Source organism: Hyla sarda, chromosome 11 (assembly GCF_029499605.1).
Source record: "Hyla sarda isolate aHylSar1 chromosome 11, aHylSar1.hap1, whole genome shotgun sequence".
Lineage (NCBI taxonomy): Eukaryota > Metazoa > Chordata > Amphibia > Anura > Hylidae > Hyla > Hyla sarda.
The window spans coordinates 68,802,055-68,826,865 of NC_079199.1; the positions used below are offsets into that span (position 1 = coordinate 68,802,055).

General features: G+C 44.9%; 1 protein-coding gene across 6 annotated transcripts in view; it reads left to right on the forward strand.

Annotated features, from left to right (window-relative positions):
- Positions 1 to 24,811, forward strand: part of PEAR1 (platelet endothelial aggregation receptor 1) — a 443,307-nt gene that overhangs the window by 326,824 nt on the left and 91,672 nt on the right. For all 6 annotated transcript variants that reach the window (XM_056545694.1, XM_056545692.1, XM_056545693.1 and 3 more), the window contains 3 exons: positions 13,351 to 13,471; positions 23,701 to 23,864; positions 24,640 to 24,742. In XM_056545694.1, coding sequence (XP_056401669.1) covers positions 13,351 to 13,471; positions 23,701 to 23,864; positions 24,640 to 24,742 — 388 coding nt within the window. The remainder of the gene's footprint in view (positions 1 to 13,350; positions 13,472 to 23,700; positions 23,865 to 24,639; positions 24,743 to 24,811) is intronic.

The window sequence follows — 24,811 nt, forward strand, 5'->3', positions numbered from 1 at the left end:
TAAAGGGGGAGTATTATGTCCCTGTCCCTTGAGTCCATGCCTCTTTTGATACATGACAATATCCTGCCGGCTTTGGAAGCAGCAGCCTGACATTGCATGCTATTCTGTAGTCTGTGATCTACAAGTACACCCAGATCCTTCTCTACCAGTGACTCTGCCAGTTTAATCCCCCCTAAGACATACGATGTATGCAGGTTATTAGTACCCAGATGCATAATAACCTGCATGCATCGTATGTCTTAGGGGGGATTAAACTGGCAGAGTCACTATAGTGTAACAGTACCAGGGTAAAAGTAATGATGATAGAAGTTTACATTTCACCCCTGTTCCCGTCTTTCACAGTGTAAAAAGTAGCCAGGGAGTTTGTGTAGCAAAACAAGTTTATTTGCCTGCTTTAAAGGGGTACTCTGCGGAAAAATATTTTTTTAAATCAACTGATGCCAGAAAGTTCTACAGATTTGTAAATTACTTCTATTTAGAAATCTTAATTCTTCCAGTACTTATCAGCTGCTAAATGCTCCACAGGAAGTTCTTTTCTTTTTGAATTTTCTTTCTGTCTGACCACAGTACTCTCTGCTGACACCTCTGTCCATTTTAGGAACTGTCTTGAGCAGGAACAAATCCCCATAGCAAACCTCTCCTGCTCCGGACAGTTCCTAGAATAGACAGATGTGTCAGCAGAGAGCACTGTGGTCAGATAGAAAGGAAATTCAAAAAGAAAAGAAATTTGCAGATGATACTAAACTCTGTAAAGCGGTAAACACTATAGAGGACAGTGCACTGTTACAAATGGATCTGGATAGGTTGGAGGTTTGGGCTGGGAAGTGGCAGATGAGGTTCAACACTGATAAATGTAAGGTAATGCACATGGGGAAGAAAAATCCGGGCTGGGATTATGTATTAAATGGGAGAACGCTTGGGACGACTGACATGGAAAAGGATTTAGGAGTCTTAGTGAATAGTAAATTAAGCTGTAGTGATCAGTGTCGGGCAGCTGCGGCCAAGGCAAATAAAATCATGGGGTGCATCAACAGGGGCATAGATGCCCACGACAAGGAAATAATTCTACCGCTGTACAAATCGCTAGTCAGACCACACATAGAATACTGTGTACAGTACTGGGCACCAGTGTACAAGAAATATATAGCGGAGCTGGAGAGAGTTCCAAAACGAGCAACCAGAGTAATACGGGGAATGGGAGGACTACAGTACCCAAAAAGATTATCAGAATTAGGGTTATTTAGTTTAGAAAAAAGAAGGCTTAGGGGTGACCTAATAACTATGTATAAATATATCAGGGGACTGTACAGTGACCTCTCCCATGATCTATTTATACCCAGGACTGTATCTATAACAAGGGGGAATCCTCTACGTTTAGAAGAAAGAAGGTTTCTACGCCAGCACAGATGGGGGTTCTTTACTGTAAGAGCTGTGAGATTGTGGAATTCTCTGCCTGAGGAGGTGGTCATGGTGAACTCTGTAAAAGAGTTCAAAAGGGGTCTGGATGCATTTTTGGAGAGTAATAACATTACAGGTTATGGATTCTAGATCTATAGGGACAGAACGTTGATCCAGGGATTTATTCTGACTGCCATATTTGGAGTCGGAAAGGAATTTTTACCTCTAGAATGAGGGTTTTTTGCCTTCCTCTGGATCAACTCAGTAGGGACTATAGGTTGAACTTGATGGACTTTGATCTTTTTTCAACCTTATGAACTATGTAACTATGTTACTAAAAAATGCTTTCCCAGCTATTCTCTGTGAGGAGTCCAAATACAGGAAGTGAGGACAGGAGAAGCAGGGCTCTGTGCAGGCTCTTGGCTTGTCAATCATCCTCATGTGTGAGCCCATAGCATGTCACAGAGCCTCGCTGCACAGAGCCCTGCTTGTCCTCACTGCACAGAGCCCCGCTTGTCCACCCTCACTTCCTGTATTTGGACTCCTCATTAGAGACACACAGGCAATAGCTGTAGTGACAAAAATATACATATTTTTTAACCAATGTATATTACAAATATACATATAATGGTGTTATCTACATTATGTAAAAAGTTTTTGTTGATGACAGGTACACTTTAATATTTTGTCTAAAACCTTATTAAATTAGTTAAGCAGGTCCCTACTCCACTTAGCCACTTCAGGTATTTGGGATGATTGTGGCTAGTTCTGCTGCTTTGCTAAGCTGTGTTGTAAAAGGGCAGACTGCAATACCAAAACTTACCATAGGTAGTCACTAGATACCCATCTTTCCCATTCATTAATATATAAAACACCCTCAAGGTATAATAAAGTCAAAATTATTATTCATAATGAAAACTAAACACATTTAAAAACATAAGAGGTGTCCCTCATATTTGTTATGTCACTTATGGATAGAGATGTGCCAACTGGGTACACACTGACAACAGTATTACTATATTATTATATTTAGGCATATATGCAGTATACACCCAAACCAAATAAGGATACGTCAACATATTTTTTTGGCTTTGTCAAGAGGCAGCGGGATATGCAATGCTATGTCTATAGCCAGCTGCCTCTTGACTAAGCCCCTGAGTGTGGTGAAACATGTAGAGGGGGGCTGTTATCTAGACATTGTGATAGTAAATGTACCCTAATTTCATAGTTGCATAATGCAGATATGCCTGCATATAATATAATATATAATACTGTTGGCAATAAATCTGACTTTATTAAAGGGAATCTGTGAGAAAAATTGATGCAGCTAAGTATACATTTGCTGGTCTTGGTTCCATGGCCATTGGTGCACAGGCCTTTCATTGAAGTCTTTAACAGGCACAAAATACAGTGACCCCCCGACTTACGATGGCCCCGACATATGATCATTTCAACATACGATGGGCCTCTCAGAGCCCATCGTATGTTGAACTCCGCATCGACATACGATGCTGCTGTGTGTCGGGGCCATCGTACAAACAGCTATCTGACAGCGCTGACAACTTCAGCATCTGACAGATAGTTGTTTAATGTGCCCCGTGTTCACCGTTCTGCCTCCTGTTACTCACATGCTGTCCTGCTAACTCATGCAGGCTGCCACTGTGAGCTCCGTGTAAGCCTAATAAGTGTAATGAGCTTCTGGCTGTTACACATCACATACAATACATATACACACTATACACCCCATATATCAATGTTACCCTATCAGTGTGCCTCCAGCTGTTGCAAAACTATAACTCCCAGCATGCCCAGACAGTCAATGGCTGTACATGCATGCTGGGAGTTGTAGTTGTGCAACAGCTGGAGGCACCCTGGTTTGTTAAACACTCCCCATACACTCCACATACAATGGTCATCCCAGAACCAATTAGCAGTTTCCCATAGAGATATGTATTCAACATACAATGGTTCCCAGGCCCCAGAACCAATTACCATTTTTACATAGACATATGTACTCGACATATGATGGTTTCAACATATGATGGTTCTCCTGGAACCAATTAATATCATATGTTGAGGGACCACTGTACAGCAGAGTATGACCTGTAACGTGAGGTGCAGGCTTTTGTCACATATACAGCAAAGTATATATAGCAGATAACACAAAATTCCAGAAAAGTACAAACAGTACAAGTTGGTGGTAAGGTAGGATATGCAGAAATAGAACACATACAGCACTTTACAAAGGCAATGCAAATGACTAAAGCTATAAATCAGGGGTGGGGGTGAACAAATAACAGCACCATCAAATAAAATTAAGACATTATGAGTTTGGGAACAAGGACACCAACTGAGATCAAACATCCATTACACTTTTGTATTCAGGGAAATTAAATGTAATAAAATGGAACCAGTGAAATGTAAACACAAAACATGTGTGAACCCAGCCATACATATCTGTGAATGGCAAACGTATGTGAACCTTTAGGATTAGCAGCTAATTTGAAGGTGAAATTACAGTCCAGTGTTTTCAATCAATGGGATGGCAATCAGATGTAAGTGGGCAACCTGTTTTATTTTAAGAGGGTGTATTCTTTACAACAAGTGTTTGTCTGGTGCTGCTCATCAGGCTGGATGAACTTGTTCTATTGGAAGCCAACCTACAGAGTTTTTCCAAAGTCTTCAAGTATTCTTACCAACTCCGGAAGTGCTCAAGTGAAAATCTACACCACTTAACACTGGTTAAAGGGATTGTCTAGCAAAAAAAAGTGTTTTTATTTTGTTGTTTGCTTGTTTGTTTTTAATATCCCTAGGCTGCCTGCTTAAACAAAAAACTGCACCCAGCCTCTGTCGCGCTGTACTTCTTGGTACTTTGGTCAATACATTGCTCCATAGCCAATCACTGACTGAGGCGGGACACCAAACTGCGGCAAGTGATTGGCTGAGCGTCAATGTATCATTGACATTGACAATAATCACTGACCCCTGCATCTGGAAGAGAACTTTAGCAGAGACCGGGTCTGGGGCTGTCATGACACATCGGCACTCAGCAGTGATTGGCTGAAAGACGTTGTCTCCTGCCAGCCCAGAACTAGTGTCTGTTAAGGTTCACTTCCCGTTGCTGGGGTCAGTATGATACATTGCCGCTCAGCCAATCACTAACCACAGTAGTATCCTGCCTCAGCCAATGTTTGGCTGGTGGTAATGTGAGATATTGATCACAGCACCAAGGAGTGCAGCAAGGGAGGTAACTACAGTTTTATAAGCAGGAAGCATGGGCATATTTAATAAATAAAAAAAATAAAAAATAAACACAAAAACAAACACCCTTCGAGTACCAGTGTTTTGGTTTACACTGCACACATACCACCAGCCAAGACATCATCAATAGGAATTGCCCAGGAGGATATAGACCATATACAAATCAGTGTAGCCCTTAAACAAACTTGGATCTACCTCACCTCTCAATCCATCTGTGACATCTACAATCTTATTCACTCTGTGACTAAAGGGACTATAGGTACCAGAGTACTCTACAGAACACCACCATGCTGTTTCGGGGGCACTGGAGAAGGACCTGAAGCAAGATGTTCATAAGATGAAATCCATCAAAATAAGCTGTTTCTTATGAAGGCTTGGGCTAAAATTCCTGCAAGCTAATGTGCAGGACTATTCAGTAATTTCCCCAAAAGCTCACAGATATGTGATATTGGTTCATTTCAATAAATGACCAAGTCAAATATTTTTGAATCATTGTTTGATTTGGTTCGCTTATCTACTTTTAGGCCTTTTGTCAAAATATGATGTAGTTTTAGGTATAACTTATGCAGAACTGTAAAAAATGTAAAGGGTTCACAAAGTTTCAATTAGCACTGTATTATTATGGGTTATGGGAACCAGATATCTAGAAAAGATACATTGATCCAAGGATTTATTCCGATTGCCATACTTGGAGTTGGATACAAATTTTTCCCAAGCATTTTGCCTTCCTCTATAACAACACAGTAAGGTTACTGTATAGGTGTTACGTTATGCGCTCCGGCCGCACACGCTGGTCGTGAGCGCATGGTCCTGTTACCTGCTGCTGCCAGCGGGGCTGGGACTCGCATTGTGGGATGTGCCCGCATGCGAGCCTCAGGCCTTCACTCACCTGATGCTTCTCCTGCCCCAGACTCTGCCTCACTGCTCCGGCGTGCATGTCCCCATCCCTTGGGTGCGCGTGCTGGAGCTTTAAGATTTAAAGGGCCAGTGCGCTCATTAGTTTGATTCCCCTGTGGCTCATTTATATATTCCTCCACTCTCCTCACTCCCCTGCCGGATCTTTGTTGCCTTGAGCCTGAGAGAAAGCATTCCTGTTTCTGCCATGCCGTGTATCTGATCCTTCTCTTTGTGACCCGACCTTGCTTCTCTGCCGCCTGCCTATTGACCTCCTGCTACGTCCTTACTATGCAACCGTGCCACCTGCCCTGACCTTCTGCTATCCTGACTATGAGCTGCCTTATCCCTCCTGTGCCTCGCATCTTCTCAGTCTGTGTGGCTGAGCCGTGCCAGGGGTAGCGACCTGGGTGCCGCCTGCCGAAGCAAGTCCATCCCGCTTTGCGGCGGGCTCTGGTGGAAACCAGCGGCACCTTAGACTCCGCTCCCTGGTACGGTCTGAGTCATCTGCCACACAGGTCCATTGGATCCATATCCACCTGGGTTCCTGTCTTCTGAAACGTGAGTGTTACAGTAAGATGTGGCCATGGATCCCGCTGAGGTACTCCTGCATGAAGTCGTGGATCTTCCCTCCCTTGTGGTAAATCAGTTACAGCAGTTGTCCCGACAGGCGCAGCAACTTTCAGCTATGATACAACAGCTTTTGGCCTTGCAACAGCAGCATGTACTGCAACCTGCCCCACTCTCACCACCAGCTCCTGCAGTGTCTTCTGGCTCCCAGCTACACCTGCCTTTTTACCTTCCAAGTATGATGGGGATTTCAAGTCATGCATAGGCTTCATTACACAGTGCTCCATGCACTCGGAGCTCATGTCTGAACTGTTTCCAACAGAACGTGCAAAGGTGGCCTTTGTCATTAGCCTACTGTCCAGCAAAGCCCTGGCCTGGGCTACACCCCTTTGGGGCTGAGGTAATCCAGTAGCTTCCAACTTAACGGCATTTCGGGCAGAACACGGAGATATCCTCGCCTGGCACCAGTGTTTCAACGTTCACCTCTACAGTTTCCTGCTCCTCATGCTGAAGAGGTGATGCAAGTGGGTCGTTCCCGTCTTACGCAACAGGAGAGATCACGCAGTGAGAATTTTGTGCTTGTATTGTGCTAGCCCCGAACACTTCCTTAAAGACTGTTCTGTTCATCCACAGTATCCGGGAAAACCCTTGCACCTAGGGAACGTAGGAGAGGCGTCCCTAGGTGTGAATACCACCTCTCCTCACTTAACTATTTCAGTACAAGTCTTCACTTCCGCCAAGTTTTCCTTCAGCGCTACAGCATTTTTGGATTCAGGATCAGCAGGTGACTTTATTGATGCTTCTTTGGTCCAAAAGTACTGTATCATCTTCCTGTCACTTGCCTTGCCAAGCCCTTGTTCATCTTCTCTGTTAATGGACAAAATCTAGACTGTATGGTTCACTTCCGTACTGAATCTCTGGTCATGCAAGTGGGTGTATTGCATGAAGAAAAGATTAAATTCTATGTTCTGCCACACTGTACTTTACAAAGTTTCTTCTTGGCCTTCCTTGGCTGCAATGCCATTCTCTGCAACTGGATTGAAGAACTGGAGAGATTATTCATTGGGGACAATCCTGTCAAAATCTTTGCCTCCAACTAGTTCTACGTGACGTTGTTTCTCGCCTTCCTCCTCTACCTGGCCTGCCACCACCTTACCAAGATGTCTCTGATGTTTTCTGCAAGAAACAGGCTGAGTCTCTGCCTCCACATCATCCTTACGATTGCCCTATTGACCTTCTGCCTGGTACCACTCCTCCTCGTGGGAGGATATACCCTCTATCGGTTCCTGAGGTCAAAGCCATGGCTGAGTATGTCCAGGAGAATCTCCAAAAGGGATTTATCCATAAGTCCTCTTCTCCTGCTGAAGCTGGTTACTTCTTTGTAGGGAAGAAGGATGGCTCACTCAGTCCATGCATTTACTACAGGGGACTTAACAAAATCACGGTCAAGAACCGTTATCCTCTACCTCTTATCTCAGAACTTTTTGACCGTCTACATGGTGCTAAGGTCTTCCCCAAATTGGACTTACGTAGAGCGTATAACCTCATTCGTATCTGCAATGGAGATGAGTGGAAAACGGCCTTCAAAACTCGTGAAGGACATTTTGAGTATCTCATAATGCCATTTGGTCTCTGCAATGCTCCAGCTGTTTTTCAAGAGTTTGGCAATGATATCTTCCGTGATATTCTCTACACCTGTGTTGTCTTATACCTAGATGACATCCTGAACTTCTCTTCCAACTTAGAGGAGCATCGTACTCATGTTCGTCTGGTTCATCAGCGACTACAGAAGAATAATCTCTACGCCAAACTGGAGAAATGCCTGTTCGAGAAATCTAGTCTTCCATTTCTTGGCTACATTGTCTCTCACCAGGGCCTGCAGATGGATCCAGATAAATTGTCGGCAGTATTGGATTGGCCTCGTCCTTCGGGCCTACGTGCTATTCAACACTTTCTGGGATTTGCAAACTTTTATCGTCCTTGGTTGCTCCAATTGTGGTTCTCACTAAGAAAGCATCTAATCTTATGTCTTGGCCTCAAGAGGCTGAAGAGGCCTTCTCCCATTTAAAGTCTGCGGTTGCCTCTGCTCCTCCAGAGAGGCCCTTTGCTTTGAAGGTTGATGCCTCATCTATTGGAGTGGGTGCCGTTCTTACTCAGAAAAACGCCAAGGGCAAGACTGTTACTTGTGGGGTCCTCTCCAAGACATTCTCTCCCGCTGAGAGGAATTACTCCATTGGAGATTGTGAACTTCTCGCTATAAAGCTAGCTTTGGACGAATGGTGACATTAATTGGAAGGTTCTTCTCATCTGGTCAGCATCTACTCCGACCATAAAAATCTTCTATACCTTCAGTCTGCTTTTTCTAGGTTCAACTTCTCCATTCACTTCCATCCAACAGACAAGAACATTAGGGCTGATGCTCTCTCCAGGTCCTCTGACATCATTAAAACCAACGACCTCCAAACCAGTGGAAAATAAGGCGCTGAGGGACCAGGCGATGGATAGAGCAATCAGTTTATTCCCAACATGCAACGCGTTTCGCACAAGAGCGCTTCATCAGGCATATGGACAAGGGAAACAGGAAGCAGTATATATATACACACTCCAAATTAATAGGTTAACCCCTTGGTGTCAGAACAATAATTCACCAAGGGAGTCACAAGATATAAAACTCATAATGGGTATTAACCCCTAAAGTGCCTAAAGAACAACATCACAATAGTATATCAATAAAAGACACACTAATGTGCAAACAGCACATAAATATAATAGAACTCACTAAAAAGTGCATGATGCATAAGAATAAATACATGTAGACGTACAAAACAAGGGAATGATATAAAAAACAAATAGATATAAAAATACAAAAATACAAAAAAAACGAAAAATTATAAAAAATAATAATCTTACATAATGATGACAGTCAGCGAGTGTTTTCAATAGTTTCGTTGAGTCCATTTGGGAATAAAGTGCATCATTTAAATATCCAATAAGATTCCTGATTAATTAGTTTTTGTAATCTATTTTGAACGTTATTAGGAATCATTTCTAATATCATCAATTTCAAACTAGCTGTGTCCCTATTGTGAAGCATAGTGAAATGACGGGACACACTGTGCAGCATGAATCCATTTTTAATATTGGATCGATGCTTATTCATACGAGCCCGTATTGGCTGCACAGTGCGCCCCGCAAACTGAAGATGACAATCACTCTACTACAGTTCACTCTATATTTCCACTGAGTTGGGATTACATGCTATGGAAGAGACCTTGATGTCAGATCCTCATTTCAATAAAACCCAGTCCACATTTCTCATTGAAGCTATGCACTTTATTCTTGAACACAATGTGTTCTCTTTTGATGGCACTGTATACAGGCAGACGAGGGGCTGTGCAATGGGGACTCGTTTCGGCCCAAGTTATGCTAATTTGTTCATTGGGCGATTCGAGTCCCATTACATTGCACAGTCCCCCGATTTTAACCATTTTATCGCCTTTTCAAGGCGTTATATTGACGATTTGTTTTTTATTTGGTTGGGGTCCCCTGAACAAGCAGATCAATTTGTTTGTTATCTTAATCAAAGTAATTGGGGCCTCAAATTTACCCCCATTTTTCTAACACTGATATTGAATTTTTAGACCTCTTAATTAGGAGGGACAGTGATGGAGGGATTTTTACTGAGACATATTTTAAAAGTGTAGACGTCAACAGTTTTTTAGATTTTTCCAGTGCACACTATCCAAAATGGTTAAAAAATTTACCTTATGGTCAATATTTGCGTATTTGTAAAACCTGCACTTTAGATTCTGATTTTATCATGCAAGCTCGCACTTTAAAACAACACTTTGTTAGTAAGGGTTACCCCGGACCCCTTCTTTCTAATGCTTACAATAAGGTAAAAAAATTTAAAACAGAGCTATTTAGTTTCTACTCAGGGTTATGTGAATACTAGCTCTAGGGACAAGAATTCTAAATATGATTTTAAATATAATTTTATTCCAAATTTTAACTGTACCTTTAAGAATGTCAAATATATTTTAAGCAGGCACTGGCCTAATATTCGTGATGACCCGATTCTCAACAAAATTGTCCCGGAACACCCTGGGGTCACATTTAGAAGATCGCCTAACCTTCGCAATTTGTTAGCCCCCAGCAGGTTAAGACACGATCCTATTACCCCTATACCAGCTATCAAGTGTGGAATGCAGTGGTGCAGTAAGCCGCGTTGTCTTTGTTGTGAGATGGTGTGCACTGATGTTTCTTTTAAATCAGCGATCACTAATTATGTGTTTTTTATTAAGGGTTCATTTAACTGTGAGAGTTCTTATGTAGTTTATTTATTGACTTGCAATTGTCATCTTCAGTATGTCGGGCGCACTGTGCAGCCAGTAAGGGCTCGTATGAATAAGCATCGATCCAATATTAAAAATGGATTCATGCTGCACAGTGTGTCCCGTCATTTCACTATGCTTCACAATAGGGACACAGCTAGTTTGAAATTGATGATATTAGAAAGGATTCCTAATACCATTTAAAATAGATTACAAAAACTAATTAATCGGGAATCTTATTGGATATTAAAATTATGCACTTTATTCCCAAATGGACTCAACGAAACTATTGAAAACACTCGCTGACTGTCATCATTATGTAAGATTATTATTTCTTATTATTTTTCATTTTTTTGTATTTTTGTATATTTGTATTTTTATATCTATTTGTTTTTTATATAATTGTTTTACCAACTGCGTAAATGTCTCATGTTCATAAAGATTATCCAACTGTCTCCTAATGGTAGATGGTAACACCAAAAACAGGTCAGGACCTACAACCTGAAGACTAACAGAATAAAAGCAAACTCTGCGATGAAGCTTTAGTTGTGACTACAAAAAAAAAAAAACACATGTAGAACATTACCAAGAAACCCACCCACCAATCTTTATTTTCATACATTGTCATGTCTGTCTTGGTCTGTGTTCACATACAGCTATTGGAATAAGTTCTGATTTAACAGTTTTATGTTCCCCGGTCAGGGAATAGTTAAAGCCTTTGGCTTTCTATCCAATAGCTCTCAGGGTGTGTCTATATAAGATCAGCTCAGTCTAGCTTCTGGGTTGGTGATTGACATCTTGACTTCCTGACATCATGTCTTGCTGCTAACATGATTGAAATGCTGCTATGGAGCTTTTGGTGAAACACTCCTTGTTTGAGCTTTTATTCTTCTATCTCTGTTTTAGCATGCACCTTGTATTTATCTTTGATATGTTCTGGGCATTTACCCATGGTTAGATAGAATGCTCATAGTAGATTTTATTCTGTGTTTGCACAGTCAGTTTTAGGATTTGTATATCCTTTCTGTTATGTATCTTTTCACACTGGCCCTCATTTACTAAAGGATAACTGACGCTTTTTCTCGGTTATTGCGCCTAAAATTTGGTTGCATCCCGCTTGCGACCAAATCTGCGTGAGACCCAATGCAATCAATCCCCTCAGCCCCTGTACTACTACCCCCAACATGGAACATACCCTGTTCCACGATGGGGTAGTAGTGCAAGCACTAATGTGTCCAAGCAATGAACAAAGTATTCAGCTCACCCTCAGTGGCCCCACGCGCACGGACTGTGCAAGGCAAGTGCCACATCAATAGAGAAAATAGGAATGTCCAGCGCAGATGGTCATGCAAAGATGGTTGTTCTTTATTGGATAAAAGCCATAACAGGAGCAAAAGTCACGCGTTTCAGGTGCTTTTATCCAATAAAGAACAACCATCTTTGCACGACCATCTGCGCTGGACATTCCTATTTTCTCTACAAGCACTAATGTAGTCAGAATTTGCCGAGACTTTTTTCTGTCGCACAGAATACATTTTGTGCGACAGAAAAAAAAACTGCGACAGAAAGAAAGGGAAATTGGGTGACAGTAAATCACAAGAAAAAAAGACGAGTACACTGAAAAAAAATACCTAACCGACACTCCAGTCTTTGTAAATGAGGGCCACTGTGTTTTCTCTTGTATCTTTTTCTGTGTTTCTGTAACTAGATATCCTTGTTACCGGTCCATGGGGACTCGGGGAATTGAGAATTAATACAAGCTATCGCCATGCTCCATCCTGGACTCTGGGAGATTGTGTCAAGAGATTCCTGTGTCTACTGGAGTTTCTGAGGGAGTGTTATTATTCCTGCTTAGCAATAGATTCCGTTTACCTTTGTGTGGGGGACTCAGAGGGTATTGTTATTTCTGTGTCTACCGGAGGTTTTCTAGGGGTTTATGCTATATTTCTGTTCCTGGAGTCTGTTCAGACACATCTGTTTTCCTGTGTTGTGTTCAGTGTGAACAGTGTTCTATAATTATATCCTGTTGTATCCATTTTTCTGAATTGTTACTAGGATCCCTGTTACCTTTCCATGAGGACTCTGGGGAATTGAGAATTATTACTAGATATCTCCGTGCTCCATCCTGGACTCTGGGAGATTGTGTTTTAGTGTCAAGATTGGGGTATTGTATATTCCTTTATGTTTCTGGAGTCTTTGTTGACTCGTCCATTTCCTTGTCTGGTGTTGTGAGCTCCATTTGTTTGTTAGTTCTTGATTTCAGATCCTTGGAGTTTTTGTACATGCACTGATCATAGAGTACATGATCACTTAGCTGGTGTTTTCCTCTGTGCTTTACCGTTGGTCTATAGTGTCCTCTGTGCTGCTCACTGATTTGTGTCCTCTGAACTTAATCTGTTTTGTGTTTGTTATCTGAGCCAAGTTATTATAGAGTTCTATGTTCCTGTTATGTTTCTGGCTTGTGACCGACTGTTTATTAGTATATGTTTTTTTAGGCCACTGCACTTTAACTCAGGAAAGGACCGACACCCAGTTAGGAAGCGTGGTTTTCGGAGTCAGTTTAGGGTTCACTCTCCCTGTCTCCAGTTGGTCCTGATACATTGCAAATATTATACATAGACCCGCTTCCTCAAGGGTGGCATAAACTACAGGGCTCAAAGCACTATAGGACCTGCAACATTAGCAAAAAGAAGTGCAGAAACCACCATGTGGGTCATGCCACTCCCTCCTACAAAGAATAGGGATAGTTGTATAAGCATATACAAGGACTGCACTTACACTCGTTTTTGTACTCTTTAGCAGCAGCTCAGTAAACAGTGTAACCATTTCTGCATAGAACTTGTTCATACTGTGTATAACCCATACTAACTCCCATTATGTTAAATTGTTTCAGGGAACTCACTGTTCTCACTTCTGTCCTGATGACACCTTTGGAGATGGATGTTACAAGAAGTGCAAGTGTGTACACCACCTGGCGTGCTCCCCTATAGATGGCATTTGTGTGTGTAAAGAAGGTAAGTACTGACCCCCCCCCAGACACCCCCTCCACACTGCTGAGAATAAACCCCATCAATGCTTTGCCTATCTACGGGCAGCATAATAATTGGTAGTCTTTCATAACAAAGTAGAAGGAGGGTGGTCATATTTTAAAGGGGTACTGTGCCCCTAGACATTTTATCCCCGATCCAAAGGATAGGGGATAAGATGTCTGATCGCGGGGGTCCCGCTGCTGGGGACCCCGATGATCTCTCCTGCAGCACCCCCATTTCTCAGCTGCACAGAGCCATGATTGCTCTGTGGCGAATGGCGGGCGATGCAGGGGACGAAGTACCGTGATGTCATGGCTACGCCCCTCGTGACATCACGCCCCGCCCCCTCAATGCATGTCTATGGGAGGGGGAGTGAGGGCCACCACGCCCCCTTCCATAGACTTGGATTGAGGGGGCGGGGCGCGATGTCATGAGCAGCAGAGCCGTGACATCACAATACTCCGTCTCCTGCATCGCCCCCATTTTCAGCCACAGAGCAATCCTCGCTCTGTCCAGTGCAGCTGAGAAATGGGGGTGCTGCAGGAGAGATTGCAGGGGTCCCAAGCAGCGGGACTCCCGCGATCAGACATCTTATCCCCTATTCTTTGGATAGGGGATAAAATGTCTAGGGGTGGAGTACCTCTTTAAGGACTTAGGGGGAGATTTATTAAAACTTGTGCAGAGGAAAAGTTGACCTATTGCCTATAGCAACCAGTCAGATTTCTTAAAAGAATGAATCTGATTGGTTGCTAAGGGCAACAGGTCAACTTTTTCTCTGCACAAGTTTGGGTAAATCTCCCCATTAGTGGTAATACTAAAAATCTTTTTTTCAGAAATATATAATCCCTGCAATGATGAGTTATAAAAAAGAAAAAGTGATAATCATGGTCTCTGTATAGAGGCCATGATTGTCATGACTGGACTATTATTTTGTATTTTTAAAATTAATCTTTTGTCATTAACATTTCCCCCCCCCATCTCTTGCATAGACTTTAGACTCCTGCTGGCCTGGCAGAAGTCCAAAATCAGGAAATGCAGTCTGGAGTGCTGGGAGGGGGAGGGGGAGCCTTAGCCAATCATAGCTCACCTCACACACTGAAACTCTTTTTATTATAAAAATAAAAAAACTTATCCAATGCAACAAAAAAAGCAAGCTTAACCAGCTATAATATAAATCAAAAACAAAACTATGCCTAAACGGCCAGCCCAGCTTTACAAAACAAAAAGAAAACAACAAAAACACACTGACACACATACCGAAAATGAACATAAAAACAGCACAACTTGGCTTATCAAAATATAAACATAAAATTAGCACCACCTGGCTGTAACTCAAAACCATCCATACTCGGGAAACACAAAAAAAAAAAAAAAAAAACAACTGCAAAACAAACCAAAAAGAACACATATCAACACAACTGGTCCGACTGCCATAACTATAATATGAAACAATATAAAACAATATAGATACAAAACCATATAGATACAAAATCACATTAATAGAAATAAATAAAATATAGTATATAAACATAAATATATGCACTCTATTTACAGAAACCTACAAAATCAACAGAAAACCCTAGGAAAATCCCTACACTAGAACTGTAACCTCACCCACACCACCCCTCCTGCGCATGGGTCAGATTACATACCGTTCCTCTATAGTTTACAAAGTCCTGTCCTTAATTGACCCATGTCAGGTCCCCCCCCCCAAAAAAAAAAATTAAAAACAAATAAATAAAACACACCACCACCCCCAAATACACCCTCCCCACCTAGTACGCCACCCAACCTTATACACAAACTTATACATACTAACTTACACACACTGAACCACAACCCAATTTAGGCCCAAGTTTGGTCGTCTGTAAGCTGTTCATGCCATATCAGCTTAAAACAAGTCAAAAAGCTTGCGTGTGCATGCATTAGCCCACCACCAGGAAGAAGGATGGCAGACTTGATATAAATCAAAATATCTAAATAATTTTAAACTCTTTCCCCACCCCACCCCTACAATTCTCCCTAATTCTATCCCTCCATTAAAACTGACCCTGCTCTCACCCTATCTCTATCCCTATAACACTTCCCCTAACAAAAATAAAAGGTATTCTACCCAAAAGGTCTAGTACCTAGGGCACATCAAAAGAAAATCCTCTCCACAGGAGAGAAACCCTACTGGTATCAAGACTGCCATACTCCAAAGACCTGATCTTCCCGAGGTCACGGTGATATTCCTACAGACCTCCACCTCGGAGAGGATTTTCTGTTGGGTCGACACTAAACACCTTGCATTCCATGTGTAGTACCTAACCACTAAACTAGCTAAGAATAAAGTGCGCGGTCTCGGCCACCCAGGGTCCTAAATACCACATAAGTCCACTCCGGGTAGGTAAGGCCGGCAAGTTGACTCCAGCCAATGGAAGCAGCCACCCGGTTGTAGACCCCCTATATTAAAGGGACAATGAAGCAGGAAGTGGTCCATGCTTTCCAGCGTGTCCCCGCTCTCTTCTTGAGGACATCCCCGGTCATCAGAGTTCCTGTACTTCAGGTTGTCCCTTACATATAGCTTCCCCTGAAAGCAGCTCCAGGCCAAGTCCCAAAACTTCTGGGGGATCCTTTTCATGTTTAAAAGGTACAACCCCACCCTCAGATCCCGACCTGGGCAGTCCTGAGCGCCAGAGGCTGCTGGAAGTGGGTCAACAGAACCCGTTTGTCAAGGAACTGCCTTGACTGGGTCCTGATCTCCCACACTCCCAGACCCCACCGATGTATCGCCTTCAGAGTTGGGGTAGCGTAAGCCGAAAGATATCCATGGGGCATACGGACGGCCTTCACTCACCCTCCTCTCTTCCATTCCTGGAAGAAAGGCTGAAACCATTCACTGCAGGAGAGTACCCATGGAGGAGCTCTCTCTTTCCAGAGGTTTGCGATGTTAGCTTTCAAGAAGGTGTTCATAAAGAACACCACCGACTTTACCATAGATAAACCCCATAGTCTCCTCGTGCAGTACGTATCCTCCCTCTTGACTAGGTTCATCCTGTTCCCCCATAACATCTGGAAAAACAGGCTGTAGATCCTAGTGTAGTAGGCCTCTGGCAAGATAGATACACTGCCCAGATAGATGAACAAGGGGAGCAGGTACGATTTGATCAGGTGTACCCTTTCCCTGAGGGTCATAGACCAACCCTTCCACCGGTTCACCCTCTGAGTTGCATCCTGGAGCTTACCATCCCAGTTTTTGGTGTGATAATCATCCTGGCCGAATGTGATGCCTAAGGCTTTTGCTGATTCGTGGGGCCCTGGAAGGGTGTCCGGGAGATCAAACGTGGGATCCCCCCTCCCAGCCAGAGACTCTCACACTTATCCCGGTTGATCTTAGACCCGGATGCCTCCGAGTAGCGGTCCACCTCCGACATTACCACATCGACCTCCTCTCTCGAGGAGACGAAAATAGTGACATCATCAGCGTACACCTCCACTCTCTGGGCGACACTCGACTCTGCCAGACTCATCCCGACTCCCGCCAATGGTCCGCTACTCACCCTCCTAAGGAAGGGATCGATCGCAAACACATATAAGAGCGGGCTCAAAGGACAACCCTGACGGACTCCGGACCCCACCTTAAAAGAGAGTCCAGAACACCCATTCACCATCGGGAAACTCTCTGCCCCTGCATACAAGATCTTAAGCCAATTAACAAAAGTACTCGGTAAGCCATATCTTACAGTATACTCAGGAGGATGGACCAAAGGTACTCGTGGTTCACCCGATCAAATGCTTTGGCCTGATCCAAGGACAGCAAGTACCCCTTCCAGAGACCCGCACTACTCTGCTCCACTGCCTCCCTGACACTAAGGACAGCACTTAAAGGGGTACTCCCGTGGAAAACTTTTTTTTTTTTTTTAATCAACTGGTGCCAGAAAGTTAAACAGATTTGTAAATCACTTCTATTAAAAAATCTTAATCCTTCCAGTACTTTTTTGGGGCTGTATACTAAAGAGAAATCCAAAAAAGAAATGCATTTCCTCTGATGTCATGACCACAGTGCTCTCTGCTGACCTCTGCTGTCCATTTTAGGAACTGTCCAGAGCAGCATATGTTTGCTATGGGGATTTTTTCCTACTCTGGACAGTTCTTAAAATGGACAGCAGAGGTCAGCAGAGAGCACTGTGGTCATGACATCAGAAGAAATGCATTTCTTGGGATTTTAGTATACAGCCCCAAAAAGTACTGGAAGGATTAAGATTTTTTTAATACAAGTGATTTACACATCTGTTTAACTTTCTGGCACCAGTTGATTTAAAAAAAAAAGTTTTCCACGGGAGTGCTTAAGGTGCTTCGGCCTGGAACAGTACAGTGCTGGGCCTCCGAAAGGAGCCGGGGCCCAAACTTTACCAACCGATTAAACAGTATCTTAGCCGGAAGCTTCCTGTCCGTATTGAGAAGAGCTATGGGCCTCCAATTCTCAATACGGCTGGGATCTTTACCCTTTGAGAGAAGACTCAGGGCTGACCTCCTCATTGACTTCGGCAGAGTGCCCGAGGAGAGACACTCATTGAATACCTCAGTCAAGAGAGGAGCTAAAGACTCCTTAAAGGTCCTGTACCACTCAGATGTTAAGCCATCCGGACCTGGCCTCTTCCCTGATCTCTTCTGCCAAAATGCCAAGAGAGGGGTCTACCCCTGGCTCAGGAATGGCTTCAGCCAGGAAACCCGACATCACATCCCGATCCTTCCCTCCTAAGAAGTGCGAGTAGAAGGATCTGACGACTTCCAAGCCGTACTATCAATCAGTCCTGAAATGATTTTACTAATCACTGACATCTTGCAGTTTCTGTAAGGGTTGGGCGAGCGGTACCTCCCGTAATCCCTCTCAAAAACCAAACTTCACTCTGGAGATATCCTCTCGGCTAACTCCAGTCGAGACGAGAAGTTCGAGTTTCCTCCTCAGACCCTGATACAGGGACCTGAGGCTCGAGAGCTGGCGGAAGAACCCTGCAACCCGCTTCTTGAATATCTCCCACCACTCTGACTTACTACTACATAGGTCCAGTAAAGGTACATGGCTCTGAAGAAAATCCTCAAAGAACGGTCTTACCTCCGCTTCCTCCAGGAGGGACGATTTCAGCTTCCAATAAACTTTACCAATCCGGGGGGTCTCTGAAACATTCAAGGAAAACAAAATCATACAGTGATCGGAGAACTCCACCTCAACCACGGACAATGCAGAAGAGACGTCTTCCTCCTGTAAATAAAACCTGTCTAACCTAGACATGCAGCTAACTTGATGAAAGGTGAAGCCTGCGTGGCCTGAGGGGCTCCGGATGTGGGCATCCTGTAGGCGAGCTTCCCTAACTATATTATTCAGGGCCACACAGTTATAAGTCAGTGGATTATTGGAACCTCTCCTATCTTGGGACCTCGTGACATTATTGAAGTCCCCTCCAAAAATCACTTGCTGACTTGTAAAAAGAAAGGGCTTAATCTTCATAGAGATCTTTACGACCCCACCTGGTTTGTGGGGCATAGATGTTAATGAGCAGAAGCTCTTGTCCCTTCATGAAGACATCTAAGATCAGGCACCTCCCCATTTCTAATTCAATAACCCATCGGCATTCAACAGAAGCGGTAAAAAGGACCACCACCCCACTATACAGCTCAGCCGCAAGAGACCAGTGGGAGGGACTGTGCCTCCACTCTCTTCTGGCTTTAACCAGAGAGGCTAGATCTGACAACCTGGTCTCCTGTAAAAAGAAGGCCACACCCTTTACTTTTGCTTCACTTTCTTTTTTGCCCCCCCCCCCCCCCCAATATCCCCCAAAGAAGACAAGAGGGCTGGACCACACTTAGACCTTTTTTTGGATTCCGATTGATCCATTTGATCCCCATCTCCGTCCGGCCCCGGTCTAGCCCTGCCCTCCGAGGAAGGTGCCTCGACAGGACAGGGCCCAGTTCCCCCCAGAGGCTCTTTCTTCCAAGGAGAGGGAGGAGATGGTATCGAGGACGAGGTACCGGTTTGACAGGTCAAGGGGGGGGGCAGTCAGGCTTCCCTTTTGGACCTGGCCCGTAGTACAAGGAACAGAGGGCTCAGACCTCTTCTTTCTCCCTTTTCTTTTGCCCTTGTCTTTCTTTTTGGGCCTCTTCCCGCTCTCCTCATCCACACTTTCATAGTGGGAGGAATTGGAAGGGTCAGCCATATTGCCTTCCTTTTTGTGAAGTCTCCTGATCTCCTCATCCAGCATGTTCTCCTCCAGGACTTCAGCAGTTACAGGGCCATCTTCAGGAGCAGGGGCTGAAGCTACCCCCACCACCGGGGCACTCTACAGCTCCCTACTCCTTCTATGATTTACCACCCGCCTTAGTTTGGCGGGGCCCTTTTTCCTCCTGACTAGCCCTGTTGCGCCCCCATCCCTGCCCGTACCCTCCCCAGCCGAAGAAACTTCACAGCTCTCCTCAGCTGGAGCGGCCGCTGCATGGGCGAAGGCGCTAGGACAACGGCTAAAAGGGTGCCCAAGGACACCACACAGGTGGCAACGGATCTGCCTACAGGATGTGGCCAGATGACCCACCCCTCCAAACAAAGCGCAGACCTGCACTGTACAGGCTGCTCTAAAGTGGATGGGGCTGCCACACCTGTGACAGACATTAGGTTGCCCCTGGTAGAAGACCTGGATCCTAGCACGTCCAAGGAAGGCGGCTGACGGAATGAGGGCAACTGTACTCCCTGAACGCTTGAGTTTGACGGAAAACGTCCAGGCCCCGGACCAGATCCCGTGCTCATCTAAGTTTTTCTTGGGCATGTCCGTCACATCCCCATACCGTCCGAGCCAGGTCATAATGTAATAACAAGAAAGTGACTCATTATGGGTCAAAACTGTCACTTTCTTGACCGAGTTCTGACGGGAAATCGCCTTTAGGCGAAATCCCGCAAGCCGGGCTTGTTCTTTGCCACTTCATAGTTCGACCAGAAGTGTTCGAGACCCTCTGGCCAAACGAAACTGACATCAAACTCGGACGAATCGTGGGGGTGAATCAGGGCAAAGATGTCACTCGCACTGAATTCCTTCTGAAGGAGGAGCTCAACCACTTTTGCGCGAGGTGGGCACGCATCCTCGCCCCTCCAAATCAGACAGACTTCCCTTTCATACCATTACTACTACCACCAACATTCACTCCACTGACACTCCCACACACATTCCTCTCATCCACAATACTACTACACCCATCATTCTCACATCTTGCACTCTTATCATCCTGCCTAACAAATTCTGGGCTGGCTGGGACATGTAGTATTGCTGGTTTTAGATTTTCTGTGCTGGCTTAGTTACTGGGGTCGGTGCTGATGTCTCCTCCTCCATGGCTGATGGCTCCTCCTGAGTCTGCGGCTGCCCCACCGGGCGCACCCCAGCTCCTCCCACAGTGCCAGCACTTAATTTGCCCGACCGTACGGGCTCTGCAGCTGAACCTGGTGCCCGGACACTCCCCCCCCCTCACAGTGGAGTGCCCCCGCAGCATCTGCAGTACACACTGTACTCGGAGGACAACTCTCTGCCATCGGCACCCAGACACTCCCCCCCCCTCACAAAGGAGTGCCCTGCAGCACCGGTAATGCCCACAGCACTCGGGGAACCGTCCCCCGAGCACATGGCAGCATAGCTCGCCGCTGGCACTTGGACACGCCCCCCCGCCACCCTGGGGCGGTCCTTCAGTGCCAGAGCTGCCCACCATGAACCCATCCTGCCCCTCCCTACTGGCAGGATGGGTGGGCTTCACATCTATTGTGCCCACAGCCTTTTCTGACACCATGCTGTACCCCCCATGCTTGCTCTGTTCCACCACAGAAATGGGGTTTGGCAGTCTGGGGGGCCCAGCAGCCTGAACCAGCTTTGCAGCTGGCCCAGACTGCTGGAAAGGAACAAACACATATTGTATGGATTCTTATGTCTTTTGCTTTTTTGCTTTCTTCTTAACTGCCACATCATCACATAAATCATCACCAAAGGTGAAATTCTGGAGGTGGGTTGGGGACTCCTGCATGACTATAGCCCTCAATAAGCCTCCAGCCTCACTCTCCACATCATCGTCCTCGCTCTCACTGAAAGGAAACGCCACCTGGGCCGGTTCAATGTAGCTGTCCTGGGTGGTCTGGGTTTCACAGGGAGCAGCCACAGACACAGCATGTTCCTCCACCCTCTCCTCCTCCTTTTCTTCTTCACCACCATCCTCACTTTCTTCACCGCCACTACTCTCCCCATCATCCATCTCCACCTTCACCTTACCTGGGGATTTCATGGCGGCAAATCGATCCTCGTTCTCCAGCTTCTCCTTGAAGAGACCGCTCCCCTCGAGGATCTCTGTTCTCCTCTCCTCCAGCTTTGTTATCTCATTTTTCAGGGCTGTAATATTCTTTTTCAGTTCTGGCTTATTCCTTTTGGACCCAGAGCTTGTCAGATTCTGGGCTCCGCGCAAGTCCTCTCTCACCAACCTAAGCTCCCTACCGCAGCAGTCGTATTCCGCAAACTGTGCGGTCATGCGGGAGCATTAGGTCGCGCTGGACTCTTTGGGCCCTCTCTCAGCCCACAACTCAACACTTTTCCTCCTCGCCTTCCATCCACCAGATCTCTGGCTTGCACCCGTCGCCTGGGGAGCAGAGCCTGCATTGCTGCAGACTCTGATGGATCTTCTCCCTCCAGCCGGCAAAATGGCTGTCGCTGTGTGCTCTCCACCCACCGCCAGTCTGGAAGAACGGGAGATTGATGCCCGGGACTCCCGGGGCTCCATGAAGGGAGGCCCTCCCAAGGAGCCTGCCACACTCCTGGGAAAGGCTGATGAAACACCTGCTCTGCTTTGCCTCTGGAAGTCTGGAGGAGCTCAAAAAGGGACACACCACACACTGCACACTGAAGCTGCTCTGGGCTGTGTGTAAGCAGAGTGAGGGAGGAAGTTCTCCCCTGTATGGCTTCAGATGATGTCACGCCTGCTGGGGAATGTCCCTTCCCAGTCTGTGAATCTGACTGAGCAGAAAATACAGAGCTTGGTTTATCATGATGGGGGCAGTGAACTGGGAGAATTATAAAATTTAACAAGACCATGAGAGGTACTCTTTAACAGAAGGGTAACAAATTTTTTTTCCCATCTGTATGTCTTATTTGGGAATTGGACCTACAGCTGATTCCCGATGGGTTCACTTTTAAGTTGAGACTCTTGTTATTAAAGGGGTTTTGTTCACTCGTATCCACAGAGTGGGCTGCAGCAGGCATATTATTTGTGTTACTCATTGTTTATGGTTATACTAAAATAATTAATAAAGCTGTGACCAGTTTTTAAACCCCATGGGGGAGATTTATCAAAGTTGTTTATTTCCTGCATCAATATAGACCAAACTACAGAGCGTTAGGCTGTTCTATTGTGCACCTAATTTATCAAAAGTCGCACGGCTCTTGATAAATTCTGCGCAAGGTCCTCGGGATCTATGCTTTAGACCATGCTGGAGCAGGTTTAAATACAGTCTAAGGGTACGTTCACATGAGCGGATTTACAGCGTATTTTACGTTGCTGATCCGCTGGTGAGGGCCTGCTCTATGCTGTCTTTACATGCGCCTGCTCGTAGCGGCAATACGCATACTCGCACATCGCGGCCACTCTCCTTGCTCTGAGCAAGGCCCACTATGTGCAAGTATACTGCAACACGCACATCGCTTCGAGCAGACACATGTAAAGACAGCATAGAGCGGGTCTTCTCCATCGGACCCGCAGCGAAATGCGCTGTGAAAATCCGCTCATGTGAACGTACCCTTAGACTGTATTTAAACCTGCTCCAGCATGGTCTGACATGTCAGCGTCCTTTCAGCCTATGCGTGCGACTTGTCACCGAAAAGTTGCTTTTGATGAATTCAGCAACAATGCATTTTTCCATCTAAAATAGCCTAGAATGCATCATGTTCTAAAAATCCTCTAAAGCAAAAGTCGCAGAAAAGTCAAACATATTTAGACTTCGACTTTCTGTGCGACAAATTTAGATGGGAAAAAACTGTCTAAATCCTTTGATAAATCTCACCCCCCCCCCCCTCCCATATTCTTGTGTCACTCAGTTTTCTTTTGTGGTGAGGCTATTCAAGGTCGGGGGCCACAGTATACTGTCCCTGCAGGCCACAATCCAAATAAGAAATATAGTATTATACGTTGCTTATTAAAGTCAATGCTTTTTATTCAAGGTTGGCAAAAAGGAGACTGCTCTCTGCCATGTCCTAAGGGAAGCTGGGGCTTCAACTGTAACAGGACCTGTGAGTGTTCCAATGGTGCATCCTGCAGCCCCATCACTGGGCACTGCTTCTGTACATCTGGGTGGTACGGACAGAAATGTGAGCTGCCCTGCAAGGTACATATCAGATCAGGCACAGGGCCCTCATAACACTGTCAGAGAGTGCACTTTAAAATCAGTATCAGGGGTTGTGCCTTTATTTACTGTGTCAGATGCCCTTCCCCCATAACAGTGCTATGCACAGTGCCTTCATAACAGGTGTAGTGGTAGAACTATCATAAAGTGTCAGATGCCGTGCTCTCATAACAGTATCAGACATAACAATGTAAAGCACAGTTAACACATAACAGTGTCAGGCACAGTACCCCTATAATAGTGTCAGACAGAGTGTCCCCATTACACTGTGATGCTGTGCCTTCACAGCAGCTTTAGAGACAATGATATTATAACATTCAGATGCAGAGCTCTCATAACAGTATTAGACACGGAGCAGTGACAGAAATAACAGTGACAGAAATAGTACTAACACAAAAGTGGCAGACTCAGCGTTCTCATAACAGTATTATACTGTGTTCCTATAACAATTTAATGAACAGTTTCCCTCATAATAGTGTTAGAGACCAAGCCTTTATAACAATGACATATACAGTGTTTTGTACAGTGCTGTTGTAACAGTGACAGATACAGTGTCCCCATATAAGTGTCAATCATAGCATCAGGAATTTGCTGATCTGTTGTCATAGCTATGCAAATCATCACACCCCTATAAGAAACATTAATAAGTCTCCTATACCTGTCAAAGAAAAAATCCAAAGGAGAAAGTAAGGGTCGTAAATAAGCATTGTCCCTTCAAGAGATACTTGAATGTGATTGTCTGCTCCTCTGTACACAGGCTGGAAACTTTGGACCTGGGTGTGGCCAGAGATGTGAATGTAAAAATGCTGATGGTTGTGATCCCGTTACTGGCAAGTGCATGTGTTTACCAGGATGGACAGGTGAGAGTATAACCAAAAGAAATGATAAAAGATAGCTAGACAGGACATATACACAGAAAGAGAGAAAGC